At 42.7% G+C, this 15566-nt stretch overlaps 1 protein-coding gene and 1 pseudogene across 1 annotated transcript in view; both read left to right on the forward strand.

Annotated features, from left to right (window-relative positions):
* Positions 1 to 15566, forward strand: part of HABP4 (hyaluronan binding protein 4) — a 66612-nt gene that overhangs the window by 18891 nt on the left and 32155 nt on the right. The window contains exons 3-4 of the mRNA XM_075549805.1: positions 5441 to 5602; positions 5750 to 5818. Of these exons, the coding sequence (XP_075405920.1) occupies positions 5441 to 5602; positions 5750 to 5818 (231 nt within the window). The remainder of the gene's footprint in view (positions 1 to 5440; positions 5603 to 5749; positions 5819 to 15566) is intronic.
* Positions 8201 to 11443, forward strand: LOC142448885 (methionine-R-sulfoxide reductase B1 pseudogene; annotated as a pseudogene).

Below are 15566 nucleotides of genomic sequence, written 5' to 3' on the forward strand. Positions count from 1 at the left end.
TAACTTTGTAATTAGCCACCAACTGTGTAACCTACAAGGAGCCCTGGCCCAAGAAACTTATAGTTTAACATTGTTAGGAGTAGAATAGGAGTTTGTGATCCAATTGAAACAGGCTTCTCAACAAATCCTAAGGCTCTGTTACTAGCCATTTGTACCATATCAGCCTCGCCTCCTGGGGATAGAGTCTCTATTATTTTAGTGAAATCCAAGTTATGTATGTAATCTGACTCTTAAAACTTTATTTAGAATTTATGTGCCCATATTTATATCCAATAATGTGTCTATTTTTTAGTTAAAAATTCAATGTTGCATCAAGTTTGGGAAGTATGTCTATATCATTTGAATTGGGTAACAAATAATGTTTTATATAATTTTAAATATTTTATATAATATAGGGACTATTTATATTTTCATATTAAGAAAACAACTTCTCCTTGGGGCAGGGCATGGTGCATTGGACTGGAAGTCAGAACATCCAAATCATGGCTGAATTTTGGCCTTAATTTTCTGTGCTTCCTTGGCCCTCCCTGGCCTCCTACAGGACTGGGGAGCACAGGAAAGCTGGCCGAGATGGTCCCTGGTGCCATTATCCAGATGACCATTTTAAGCCTTGGAAGCATTTCTTTTGAAGGCCCTCCTCTGAACCTTTCTGACACCTTCTAGCACAGTGGTTCTCAACCTTCCTAATGCCGCGACCCTTTCATACAGTTCCTCATGTTGTGGCAACCCCCTACCATACAATTATTTTCATTGCTACTTCATAACTCTCATTTTGCTACTGTTATGAATCAGGCGACCTCTGTGAAAGGGTCGTTTGACCCCCAAAGGGGTCATGACCTACAGGTTGAGAACCGCTCTAGTAGATTTCTAGCCAGTGAGTTTTTCAACCCATCTTTTTTTTTTTTCCACTTTATTGGGGGGGATCTTACAACTCTTGTTACCAACCATACATCAATTGTATCCGACATATTTGTACATACATTCCATCTTTCTTTTCTAAACATTTACTTTCCATTGAGCCCTTGGGATCAACTCCTCCTTTTTTCCCTCCCCACCCCCAACCCTTGTGGCCCCCTGATAGATTGTAGATTGTTAATTATTTTCAAATCTCACTCCAACCGCTGTCTCCCTTCCCCTCTGGTTTCTGTTGTTCTTCCCCTACTGGGTGTGTGGTTATGTGCCATTCATTGCAATTGGTGCTCCCCTTCCTCTACCCTTTTGGCATCTCTGTTTCCATTCCTGTTCCTGGGCTCCATGTGTTATGAGTTTTATCTCTTGCCTGTACCTATGCACATGCTCCCATCTAGTCTAGATTGGGAGGTGGCACTGAGGTGGTGATAGCGGGGGTGAGGCAGCCTCCAGGGAACAGAGGTATATTGCGTGACCTGCACCCTGATTGACTCACCCCCTCCCTGTGACCCCTCTGTGGGGGGATGCTGCATTGTCCATAGATGAGCCTTGGGTCTCCGCATCAACTGCCCTCCATCTCACCAATGCATTTTTGCCTGGTTGTTTACAGTTTGTTGTGAATCTTCTGATGCCTGTTGCTCAGTCTCAACATCTCATGATTGCACCAGCTGGTATGCTTCTTCCATGTGGGCTTGTTGCTTCAGTGTTGTATGGCTGCTTGTTTAACTTCAAGCCTTTAAGACCACAGACACAGTATCTTTTAATAGCCAGGCACCATCCTCTATCTTCACCACATCTGCTTATGCACCCATTTTGTCTTCAGTGATTGTATAGGTGGGTGGGAAGTGAGCATCACAGACTGCCAATTTGTTACAACAATGTAATCTTGTATTGAGAGGAGGTATGAGCCAAGGCCCATCTGCAACCTCAGTGTATTGCCTTATAAATATATGTACACAGGCACATACCACTATTGTTGTGGATTAATGTAGTTCCATAAGTGCACACCTCTATTAATCTCCCTAGCAGTGCCTTTGCTTCCTAGAGCTCGCTTCTGTTTCCTTTTGCCTCCTCCTGCCCCGCCATCACTATCCCCCTTCTTCCATCTCTTAGTGCTTCCTCTCCACTAGCTTGGTGTTGCTCTAATACTCCCAGGATCTCTAACCTCTCCTAGCTGCTGGTTCCACTTCCCTAGTTGTTCCCCTGTCCAGGATGCTATCCGCTCACCACCCTTTTCTCCCCACCCTCCTCCTTCCCCCTCTATCTTCCAGGTCCATTGGTCCCATTGCCTTCTCTCCAGGCTTCCCTCCCATGTCCAACCCATATAATTAGGCCACTCATACATGTCCTAGTCCAAACAATAAGAAAACCTACGGTTGAAGAAAGAAAGGGGAAAAGAAAAAGATGAGAGAAAAGAAAGAAAAAAGACCCTAAATAGGTCCAGGTCTGTTTGCTGGTCCCCATGGGACCTTCCCCCCTGGTCCTGAGGGGGATCTGGGGGCTGCCGCTCCTTGTCTGAAGTCCTTTCTTGGGGCTCCTCAGGGCCTCTGTGCTCAACTTTACTCTGATTGCTGATCTGTTATGCTCCATACCAACACTGTCTCCCCGCCGTGTGTCCCCATTATTGTCCCCTGACCCCGTATGCTCCAGTTAGGGGGAACCATGTCTTGAACTGTTGGTAGTTCCACGGTCCCCTCTGTGCCGCAGCAGCTCCATGCAGGGACCTCATCCTCTGGCCTTGGTGTGCCCATATGGATAGAGTCTAGGGAAACTTCTCCTTTCTCTTTTTTCTTCTTGGTTTGCTTCCTTCTGGGTATAGTCAGTCGGTTCCTTTCCCCTACCAGAAGGTCTGGTGTCGTTCTCTGTGGCACACTACCCTTCTTTGTAATGCTTTGTAATGCTTTGTAATGGGTCCACCTTTCTCTTCCCCCTGAGAGCAGTTTTTGTTCTTCTTGAGCCTAAGAGAGGACAGTGCCTCTGGCATTGATTTCTTGGTAACTATGAAATGCTCTGAGAATGGGAAGCATCCTGACTGCCTTCAGGACACACCACTCTTTCTTTGGAAAGTCTTCTCCTTTGGCTTCCTTGACATTTGGCCTCTCCTTGATTTCCTTTCCCACCACCTTTGAAGGACTGGACTCTGGCCCCTTACCTTACAACTTCTCCTTGGACTGCCGTGTGAAGTACAACAAAGGTCCTTATGGCGATCCCATACCCTGGACCTGTCTCCAAAGCCCCAACTCCATGACCTCATCTGACGGCTGCCAAAGAAGTAAAGTCTGGAGGCAGACATAGAGGCCCCAAGGTCAGAGGGGTCAGGTAGCAGGGTGTCTTTGTTCATGCCTTGTGCTTCTTTATGGGAGGGGACTTCATTCTGATTTTACTGATAATCCTCCCCTAAATAGTTTCTCTTCTCCAACGCCCTAGCCCTTTCTAAACTTAGAGAGGACTCTGGAAATGGCTTCATATAATGGATACTTTCTTGTCACAAAAATAAGGTATACATTGTGGAAAACTGAGAAAAATACAGATAAATTCCAAGAAGAAAAAACTCATACTCCTGCCACTCAGAGGTAATCACTATCAACCATTCTTCTCTCAATGAAATTATAAATGTTTTAAGACATAATTGCAACTGTACTGACTACTGTTTAATAACGTATACTTTTTTTGCCATGTGCCGTGAGCCTCTCTGTCATTGTACAGTCTCCTGAATCCTCCCAATGATGGGCAGCTGAGCATACACCAGGCTGCTGGTGGTTTCAAACTGTCAACCATTCAGATTGCAGCCCAACTCGGAACCACTACACCACTAGGGCCCCTATCATATGCAGTATAGTAGATTTTAATGTTATTCTTTTGGCCCTAAAAGTAAAATAGGATATGCCACAAGTCATTATACCACTAGATTTTTTTGATGCTAGGATCTCGTCATTTGTTATGTGTCTTTTGACAACTTGACAATTTCAAAAAAATAAAATTTATCCTATTAAACTGGGATTATCTTGATGAAAAACAAATGGTTGTTTCCCCAGTTGTTTACTGTCTAGTCAGGGAGAGTGAAGAGTCCACAGAAAAAGGCCCTGCAATGGAAGTAGTTGGAAGAAGGAAGTGGGTCAAGGATCCCCATTTAGTACGTACAGGGCCCTGGGTACCCAGGTGGAGATGTCCAGGAGGCACTGGCTCCGTAGCCTGGAGCCAGAGACATCTAAGAAAAACACAAGCGCAAGTATCATTATGCACAATGAGAAGTATGTGGTGTGCGGTGGCATGAGAAGCCAAGGTGATGACACACTGAAGGGCAAAGTAGTACTGAAAAGATTGAGGGAGACAGCTCTGTCTGGAGTCTCAAAATACATTTTTTAATGAAAAAGGCAAGATGCTTTAGAAGAGAATATTGATAAAGTGGCATAACATGAAAAGTAACCCCAGCAGTAGAAATGTGAAGTGTCATATTGGTGAATGTTTTGGTGTGTTTATTTTATGTTCATTCCAAGGGGAAAAACAAGGTACAGATTTTTCCTCTTTAAAGACTTTGTAAATGACTACCTCTTCCCAAGGGGGAGGAGAATGGAGAACTTACAGGGGAAGAGAATAGGGAACTTATTAGCTCCATTTATTACTATGTTTGGGTATTATCAATTATAACAAAACTTTTTAAAATTTATGGACAAGCAGTGAAAGAAAAGTCAGAAAATTAGTCAACAGTGTCAAATGATGACATAGGGACTCTGATCACTGCCACTGAGTCAATGCTGATTCACACAGGAATAGAAAGCCCAGTCTTCCTCCCACAGAGCTACTGGTGGTTTCGAACTGTCTACCATGTAGATTGCAGCCCAATGTGTAACCACTATGCCACCAGGGCTCTGACATAAAGACAAGAGATGTTATTTTAACAACCAAGAGGTCTTCAACTAACCCTGAAAGTTTATGTGGGGCCATGAGGGTAGAAGTCAGACAACAGCAGATTAGTGTGTTCAGTCTCAAATGTTATCCGCTAAAGGGGTGACAGTGGGGATTTTGACCGGAGAGGGAGAGAGATTTTGGAAAGAGGATAATTTGAATTTGAGCCATTTTTCTTAATATATAAATTACTCTAAATTTAACTTAAAGGTTATATGAAAGCTAGCATGAACTTTAGAATTTCTGTATACACGAAAAAGTGAGATGGAGAGAGAAAAGATGTCCCAGTGGGATTAGTGTAGCACCTGCTTCTCTGATGTCAGTTCAACTTCCCAGGAGCTGTGCGACCTTGGGCAACTAACTTAATCCCTCTATGCCTCAGTTTCCTCATATATAAAATGAGTGATGGTTGTATCATATGTCATGGTGATTATTGATGCATGTTCTATGCTCAGAACAATTCCGGGTTCAGAATGTGTTCAGTAGAGAAGAGCTGCTGCGTGCTTATTCAAGCTACCACTCTTTCCAATTTGATGTCACCTATGTCCTGCTGGAATTTTTTCTCAGAAAAGCCATAGACTTTTACTCCAACTTACTGCTTTTTATTCTGCCACTTTCTCCTTAGACCAGTTGATAGGTTTGATCGAGATCGACCCCTGAGAGGACGAGGAGGTGTGAGAGGGGGAATGCGAAACCGAGGGAAAGGCGGTCCTGTGAACAGAATTTTTGATGGTTTCGACCAGAGAGGGAAATGTGAATTTGAAAGATACGGTGGGAATGATAAAATGTAAGTTTCTTTCTAATGCTGTTTTCACGTTTATTGTATGAATTTGTTACAAGTTTTCAAACATATGTAATAGTCGCAGGCTGTTATTTTTATGGGAGTCTGATCTTTGGTGAAAGCCTGTTTAAAGGATGCTCTTTCTTTCTCTAGAGCTGTCAGACCTGAAGATAACATGGACGGCTCTGGACCTTGCAGCTGGGCATGCGGTAAAGACACCAGGTGAGGTGCAGAGAGAGGTATGCGCTGCAGAGAGTGAGGAAACCTACAGTCAAGTGGGGCACTGGGTATCTTTTGCTTTTCCTGGAAATGATGTTCTCAGGGTTGTACTTAAGGAGAAACTGATTTTCGGCTTTGTTTGATGGGCACTTTTAAAAGACTGCTTTGTCACATTGCAATTAAGTTGTTAATGGCTTTTAAAATGCTAATTTTATCTGATTTTAACTGGACAAATCTGTGGCAGATGACCACATAGCTGTTAGTGTCCCGTGCACTTGGTACTGCCTGGTATGCCCATGCAATTGCTATTGTAGATAGATATTTTATCTAACCTTCTACAGTTCTTGTGGATCCTTGACTGCATCTTGACTTTATAAATTAATGTATGGGTTGAAGCCCAAGGTCAGGGTTTACCTGTGTTTCAAATTTGACATTTCTTTTGAGAGTTCCTAGTGCCAATTTTGTGTGTGGGAGTCATTCCACTCTGTGTCAGTTCCCAGCTGCAGAAACTGCCTGCAAGTTTTAGGGCACAAGCACTCCAGGGCCCTGCCATAGTTCGATCATTTAAGGAGAGTTATGAGGAATATTAAATTTGTTTGTTTGATCAATGATCGGTGAGTATATGCCAAAAATGGTTGCCATTTCAACATTTTCCCACATACAATTCCGTGACTTGAATTGCTTTCTTCGTGAGCAACCATCACTACTGTCCGTTTTCAAATAGTTTCCCCCCCCCCTCGCAGGACCTCAGTGTCCCTAAGCAGTATGCCTGGTTCCTTCCGGTAAAGATGAACTGAGGCACAGGACGAGTGAGGTCAACTGAGGCACAGGGAGACGGACAAAGGGAGAACAGAAACAGAAATAGCTTTATTAGTGGGGAGCTCCCGGCGAAACCCCATGGTCTAGCAAGTAGTCCAGGGTAATCACGGGCTTTGCCAGGGGTCTGGGGTTTTTAAAGGAAAGCAGGAGAGGGAGGTCCGTGCTGCTGCAGCAAGGTTTATGGCCCAGCATGTCGTTTATCGGCTCTGGCAGGTAGGCTGTCCGGTTATGGGGGAGTCAGGCATCTTGGTCTCCTCATTCCAGGGGGCAACTTGCTGACCTCCAGGGATGCGCAGGGAAGCTGGGTCCCATCCTGCCTCAGCTTAGCCCAATCGCTTCCTGCCTACCCTGGGTAAGCACGAATAATCTTGGATCTCTGTACTTATGCCTGTACTATAATTTCATATAAGTGGGATCAGATAATGTTTGCCCGTGACCACATTTCTTAGCGTAATGCTTTCTAGGTCCGTCCGTGTCATGGCAGGTATGCTCTTTATGGTTGAGTGATAGTGGGAGAAAGACTAGGTCTTCATTCCACTAAACCAGGGGTCCTCAAACTACAGCCCGCCGAGGACATTTATCCAGCCTGCCGGGTGTTTTTTTTTTTTTTTTAATTTTAACAATTTATTGGGGCTCATACAATTCTTTTCACAGTTCATATATATACATACATCAATTGTATAAAGCACATCTGTACAGTCTTTGCCCTAATCATTTTTTTCTCTTTTACATTTTATTAGGGACTCATACAACTCTTACCACAATCCATACATATACATACATCAATTGTATAAAGCACATCTGTACAGTCTTTGCCCTAATCATTTTTTTCTCTTTTACATTTTATTAGGGACTCATACAACTCTTACCACAATCCATACATATACATACATCAATTGTATAAAGCACATCTGTACAGTCTTTGCCCTAATCATTTTTTTCTCTTTTACATTTTATTAGGGACTCATACAACTCTTACCACAATCCATACATATACATACATCAATTGTATAAAGCACATCCATACATTCCCTGCCCCAATCATTCTCAAGGCATTTGCTCTCCACTTAAGCCCCTTGCATCAGGTCCTCTTTTTTTTCCCCTCCTCCCTCCCCATTCCCCCCTCCCTCATATGCCCTTGGTAATTTATACATCGTTGTTTTGTCATATCTTGCCCTATCCGGAGTCTCCCTTCCCCCCTTCTCTGCTGTCCCTCTCCCAGGGAAGAGGTCACATGTGGATCCTTGTAATCAGTTCCCCCTTTCCAACCCACTCACCCTCCACTCTCCCAGCATCGTCCCTCACACCCTTGGTCCTGAAGGTATCATCCACCCTGGATTCCCTGTACCTCCAACCCTCGTATGCACCAGTGTACAGCCTCTGTCCTATCCAGCCCTGCAAGGTAGAATTCGGATCATGGTAGTTGGGGGGAGGAAGCATCCAGGATCCGGGGGAAAGCTGTGTTCTTCATCGATATTTTTGCCCATTTTTTTACTTCAAAATAAGGTATGTGCGGTGGGGTCGGTGTACTCGGAGCTGTCAGCGTGTGAGAGCGGGACGGGAACCTGGTAGCACTATGTCTTTCTGCAGCTTCTCCACGGGCGAAGTTTGCCAGAATCACTTTGAACCCGCCGTCTACATGTGTGCCAAGTGCAGCTACGAACTGTTCTCCAGCCGCTCCAAGTACACGCGCACGTCGCGGAGACCATCCACGATGACAGCGTGGCCGAGCGCAATCAGCCTGATGCCTTTAAGGTGTCCTGCTGTAAATGCGGCCACAGGCTTGGCCTCGAGTTCCTCAATGATGGCCCCAAGCAGGCCAGTCCCGCGTCTGAATATTCAGCAGCTCCCTGAAGGTCATCCCTAAAGGCAACACATCTGCCTCCCAGAAGTAAGCGGGCAGCCCAACCCCAAGCAGCCACAGGAATTGGTCACCCCCCTTCAGAACTACAGCCTACTGACCTTCAGGCAGGGAGGACTGGATGGGGGGGGGCAGTTTTTCCTGATGACCCTACCCCCTGTGCCAGGATGGAGCCAGGGCTGGTTCATCGTGGCCTCCGAGGCTCGAGGCTGGGACTCCGGTCTCAGGGTATCTGTGTCTTGAAAGACATAACACCCTTGGCTTCTCTCATCAGCCTGGTGGCTCCTCCCTGCCTGTCTGCTCTCACCCCTATGAGCCTCAATTCTCAAAGAGGCTCCAGCCCTCACCAGGGCCCGTGCTGACCCCCTAAGTTGTGTGAGCAGATGCATCCACTACAAGACCATGTCCCAGTCGGCGGCTCCAGCCGAGTCACTGCATGAATCACACTGGTCAAATCCTTCCAGGCTCACCAGGGCACTGATGGTCTGTGACCTGCTGGGACATGCAGGCCCATGACACAACCCCTGAGCCCCAGGTCTCCGTCTGTGTGGGAGAGCAACCACTGATCCATTGTCTTCCTATCAGTACCCGGTAGGGCCTGGGTGGTCTTGTCCCACAGTCTGTACCTGCCAAGCCTGCCCCAGGAGAGTCCATCTAGAGCTCCTGGTGGCGGCCTCACCCTCTCCCGCCTCACCCTCTTCAACTTTCTGATCAACTTGAAACTAATAAAGTGAGGAGACCCAGAAGGCTGCCGTGTCCATGGCTGGGTCTGTCTCCACCCTTTAAAAAATGTGTAGTGTGCATAGGAATTTGTTCATAGTTTTTTATTTTTTAACTATAGTCCAGCCCTCCAATGGTCTGAGGGACAGTGAACTGGCCCCTGTTTAAAAAGTTTGAGGACCCCTGCCCTAAAACAGTTAGAGATTCAGAACCCACAGGGGGTTGCTATGAGTCAGCAATGACTCAAAGCCAGTGAGTTGATATATTTATATATCATGCACACGTTCATATACAAAAAAATTATATATACATAAAATACTACAAGCACTTTCTAAAGCAGATGAGGTGTACTATCATACCTAATTGTACTACCATCCCATTCTGTTTTCATTTATATCTAAAATCATTTGAGCTCCAAGTGTTTCTTTACTTTAAAGGGGCCAACATTGAACTTGGAAGGTTGTCCTGGTGGACTTTCATATCCCAAAGAGAATATGACTCTCACCATGTAGTACACATTTTCAGTTGTTTTTGTGAATTAAAAAATAAAAAATCTTCGATGGTAATGATTTTCAAATGACAGGTTTTCTTAGAATGATATTTACTACAAGAAAAAAGCCCAGGTGACTAAAGCACAGTAATTTGTCTACACCTGCTGAGGAACAACTGCTACTACGGGCCTTTTTTTAAAAAGAGAGTTTTGTTGGAACACATTGGCAGTGATCATTGGATTTATGGAGAAGATGCTTTCAAATTGGTTTCCTCAGCAGTTTGACAGTGAAGGTGTTGAAAGTTGAATTTTTTCCCATCTGTAAACTGAAAAAGTCTATCACCAAGTACTATTTTCCTGTTAGTGATTGGAATAGACAAACAACCTTTTCAAAAATGTGCTCTCCCAGTTTTTTATTGTGCAAGATAATTTTATGTCATTAATCATGATTAGAATCTGTTTGCTCTCAGGTTTGGTTAAGTGTGAAGTCTGATTAAATTTTAAACAAGGGGCCAATGAAGACGCTTTGGTGGTGTAGTGGAGATCAGTGCTGGGCTGTTAGCCCGCAGTTAGCAACCGTGGGAGAAAGATGAAGCATCTTTCTGTAAAAATTTACAGGCACGGGATCCCAAGTGAACAGCTTTCCTTTCCTGTAGGGTTGGTGTGAATTGAGATGGACTGAATGGCAGTGGTTAATGACAAAAGACTTGATGTGTACGACATCATTTTTGTGGGGACATAGGTGTGCAATTAGTCACTCTGTGTGTGAAGTATATTAAAACTCAAAATACAGGCGTGGACCCTTGTAAATCCAACCTTGTAAATCCAACTCTCTAAGAAATAATACAATCTGCCAAAATATAATAATGCTGCTAATTTTGAAACATAATTATCTTTTTGTATGGAAAACTAATTTTCTCTGTAAACCTTCACTCAAATCTCAAACTTTAAAAAATGGGTTTTGTAGATTTGGTTCTGTGGTAATAACATAGCTTAAGCACACTAGTTGTGTTTATTCATAAGATAATTAGCTTCCCGGAGGAGAGCTCCAATGCTTTCGTTAAAATGAATTGTCAGATGTGAGAAATGCTGGTTTTATGGTCTTTTTGTTTTGTGTTACTTCTCCTTTTCTTTTCCCAGGTCTTCATAACCTTTTTATGATTAATGATTGGACAGCTGTCACCAGTCAATAAACCTAAATTTTTCTACCCTGTGGGTTAATTAACAGAGCCTAGAAGTAAACAGAAAGTTTGAATAATATAGCATTGCTGCTGGGTTTGGTGGGGGCAGGTACTAAGTGCTAAAAACAAACAAACTGTACCCCCCCTGCCACTTATGTACAGTGGCTGATGCACAGGTGCTGACCAGCCATCTACATTGCAAGCCCCAAGTTCTTTTGATGTGGGATTTTTTTGTTTAGTTTATAATTAGTAAAGCTCATTCAAATTTTGTGTTGAAAAACTGAGTTTTAAAAGAATGTTTGGGGCTCAAGTAGAAAGCAAATGTTTTGAGAATGATGATGTTAACAAATGTACAAATGTGCTTGACATGGATGGATGGATGGATGGATGGATGGATTGTGATAAGAGTTGTACAAGCCCCCAATAAAATGATTTAATTAAAAAGAAAAGTGATACCAAGGGCTCAACTACAAAAAAATGTTTTGAAAATGCTGTTGGCAACATATATACAAATGTGCTTGACACAATTGGTATATGGATTGTTATAAGAGCTGTAAGAACCCCCAATAAAATGATTTTTATATATTTTTAAAAAGGAATATTGGCTATAATACTTTTGAGTTGAGAATATAACTAAATTGTCTAAATATAAAAAGTGGTTATTGCAGTTCAGTTTATATTTATTATTTAAACAAATAGTAATCACTTTGCATCACTTTTCTCCGAGCCCTGCTGAGGCTGCTCGGAGAGAGTGTGCTGTAGCCTGTAGGCACTGGGCAGCGCCCTCCCAACAGCCACGGTGCCCACAAAGGAAGGTCAGCCGGGCCAAAGGGGCAGTGAAAGAAGAGCCCAAAGGGAGAGCGTTGAGGTTGTGGTAAAACCTGCAACAACAAGAGTGGAGACAAAGTCAAAAGAGGCAGCAAGAAAGGATTGTATGTCAAGCTAATTTTATGTTAATAATCATGATTAGAATCCGTTTGCTCTCAGGTTTGATAATTTTATGTCATTAATTGTGATTAGAATCTGTTTGCTCTCAAGTTTGGTTAAGTGTGAAGTCTGTTACATTTAAACCAGGAACCAAAGACCAAAAAAGTACAAGCAAAAGAAAAAGGGGAGCAAAGGGAAAACAGGCAGGAGTGGCTGCCCTGAATGGAAGGAGGAGACGGAGCAGCGAGTCTGAGCGTGCCTGTCTCCCCGTACCGCCTCCCTTCTCGGCAGTCCAGAGGAAGATTTCTATCACCTGTTTGGTAAATGCAAGTTTTTAGTAGCTCGAGAAATCGTTAGAAGAAGAAAGACATCCAACTTTATCCCATTTTTTTAAAAGTGTAACTGCTTTGAAAAAATATGAAATGATTTATTTTTTGGTGTAATCAGAAAATAGTGGGGTGTTCGATTGTGGGAAAATTTAACTTTCTTGTGTGTTAGCTGAACATGCCATGGGTTGGTCCCAGTTTTTGTATTTTTAATACAAAATATACTTTATGGCAATTTGGAGTCGCCATGTATTTGTATGATTTGAACATTTTAAATTCTGCTTCCATATTTTTAGTAAAGTTGCTTTAAAAACTGTTACTTCCTCATGGTTCTCTCATCAGAACCGGAACATCTTTCTTTCATCATGGTAGTGCAGTTTTCCAAGTAACTGTGTCATGTGCTCTAAACGGTTGAAAATATGAGTGTGTAGTATGTGCGACATTACATTGTGAATTAGTGGTACTTGTGATGTAACAGCTTTTGAAGATACTGTTATTGGATATTCTCTTAAGGAAAATTTGAAGCTGTACGTTCACTAGAATTTAGAAAATACATGCCATTTTACGATTTTGGTACATGCCTTAAGAATTGTGTACAAATTGTTCACAATGTTTTTATACTGAGTCTCAAAACAACCAATAAAATACCGTTTTCAAAATCAATAGACAAAAATACAGGAGTACTGCTAGTGTAGTAGGCTATGCTTGTGCTACTAACCTCAAGGTCAGTGGTTCAAAACCAACAGTTGCCTTGCAGGAAAAAGATGAAGTTATCTGCTCCTAAAAAATTGTCCCAGAGGGACAGTTTTACTCTGATAATGAGTTTGGCTTTGAGTTATTATTTATTTGTTTTAAAATCATTTTATTGGGGGCTCTTACAACTCTTATCACAATCCATCCATCCATCCATGTGTCAAGCACATCTCTACATGTTGCCATCATTATTTCAAAACATTTTATTTCTACTTGAGCCCTTGATATCAGCTCTTTTCCCCCCTTCCCCACTCTCCCTCATGAACCTTTGATAATTTATAAATTATTACGTTTTTTCATGTCTTACGCAAACCACTGTCTCCCTTCATCCACTTTTCTGTTCATGCCCCTGGGAGGGGTTATATGTCGATCATAGTCATTGATTCCCTCATTCTCCCCCCATCTTCCCCTTAACCTCCTGGTAACGCTACCCTCTTTATTGGTCCTGAGGGGGTTATCTGTCCTGGATTCCCTGTGTTTCCAGTTCTTATCTGTACCAGTGTACGTACTCTGGTCTAGCCAGATTTATAAGGTAGAATTGAGATCATGATAGTGGTGGGAGGTGGGGGGGAGTATTAAAGAACTAGAGGAAAGTTGTTTGTTTCATTGGTGCTATACTGCACCCTGACTGGCTTGTCTCTTCCTTGTGACCCTTCTGTGAGGGGATGTCCAATTGTCTACAGATGGGCTTTGGGTCTCCACTCCACCCTCTCCCTCGTTCACATTGATAAAAAATATTTTTGTTCTGGGTTTTTGATACCTGATACCTGATCCCATCAACACCTCATCATCACCCAGGCTGGTTTGCTCCTTGTTGCTTGCAGCTAGATGGCCACTTGTTTATTTTCAAGACTTAAAGATCCCAGATCTTTAGATAACTCCGCACCATCAGCTTTCTTCACCACATTTGCTTATGTACCCATTTGTCTTCAGCGATCAAGTCGAGGAAGGTGAGCTTCACAGAATGCCAGGTTATTAGAACAAAGTGTTCTTGCATTGAGGGAATATTTGAGTCGAGACCCAATGTCCGTCTGCTACCTTAATACTTAACATATAAATATATGTACATAGATATATTTCCTCTCGGCAACATTGCATTTGATCAAGCCCCACCAATGATCCTGTGCCCTCCTTGCCATGGATTTTAGATCACTTGTTGTTCTCATGTCTCTGGGTGTGTTGGCCCCCACCTTCCTTTCCCCTCCCTCCCTCCAATGTACCCCTGAAACCAATGTTTCCATGGGTCCCGTTGTTTTCTCCTCTGGATTGTTTATTCTGCCTACCTTATCTAGAAAGACATGCAAAAATAATAAGTGCAAAAAGAAAGCAAAAAACATAAAAACAACAGCAACAAAAATAAAAGCCTATAAATAGTTCCAGGTCTGTTTGTTGACCTTTATGAGTGTTTTTTAGTCATGTCTGATGGGTTGCCATGCCCTGACCCCAAAGTCTATTTTTGGTATTCCTTGGGGACTTCCTTGTTTGCTCCCCTTAACTTTTAAGATTTTTATTGAAACCTTTTTCTGAACTTGGAAAAAGTAGGTAGACTGTATAAAATGTTTATAATAGATACATTTGTATTGACTATAGAATATTACTGAAAATAAAAATTCTTTTGCTTGGTATTTTTTCAAAGTGATGATCTGATAGGATCCATGCTAACACAAAATGGAAAAATTAAGATCATGTATATTAAAATTCAGTTGATTTCTCATTCATTGTGTTTTGATTTTTAATTTGGAGATTGTGTCCTTAGCCACACTATTACATAAATCTGTGCCTGTTTCAAAGCCTTGGTTTTCTGAAATAGTTATGACCTGATTTGTAATCATACACACCTTTTAATAGGATCTGTTTCTTAACATTTTCTAACATTTCGATATAATATATTCTTACTGATAATGTCATTTAACACTTGTGGTTTAAGAATTTTTTAAAAATTTCATTGGGGGCTCATACAACTCTTATCACAATCCATACATATTTCAACTGTATAAAACACATTTATACATTCGTTACCCTCATCATTCTCAAAATATTTGCTCTCTACATAAGCTCCTGGCATCAGCTCCTCATTTTCCCCCCTCCCTCCCTGAACCCCCCTCCTTCATGAACCCTTGATAATTTATGAATTATTATTTTGTCATGTCTTACACTGTCTGACGTCAACCTTCACCCACTTTTCTGTTGTCCATCCCCCAGGGAGGAGGTTATATGTAGATCCATGTAATCGGTTCCCTCTCTCTATACCACCCTCCCTCCACCCTCCTGGTATCGCCACTCTCACCACTGGTTCACAAAGGGATCATCTGTCCTGCATTCCCTGTGTTTCCACTTCCTGTCTGTGCCAGTGTACATTCTCTTGTCTAGCCAGATTTGTAAGGTAGAATTGGGATCATGATGGTGGGGAGGAAGCATTTGGAACTAGAGGAAAGTTGTATGTTTCATTGTTGCTACACTGCACCCTGACTGGCTTGTCTCCTCCCCTCGACCCTTCCGTGAGGGGGGATGATCAGTTGCCTATAAATGGGACCCCTATAGTGGAGTCCCCACTCTGCATCCCCCCTCATTCACAATGATATGATTTTTTTTTGTTCTGATGATGCCTGATACCTCATCCCATCGACAACTTGTGGTCACACGGCTGGTGTGCTTCTTCCATGTGAGCTTTGTT

The sequence above is a fragment of the Tenrec ecaudatus genome, chromosome 5 (assembly GCF_050624435.1).
Source record: "Tenrec ecaudatus isolate mTenEca1 chromosome 5, mTenEca1.hap1, whole genome shotgun sequence".
Lineage (NCBI taxonomy): Eukaryota > Metazoa > Chordata > Mammalia > Afrosoricida > Tenrecidae > Tenrec > Tenrec ecaudatus.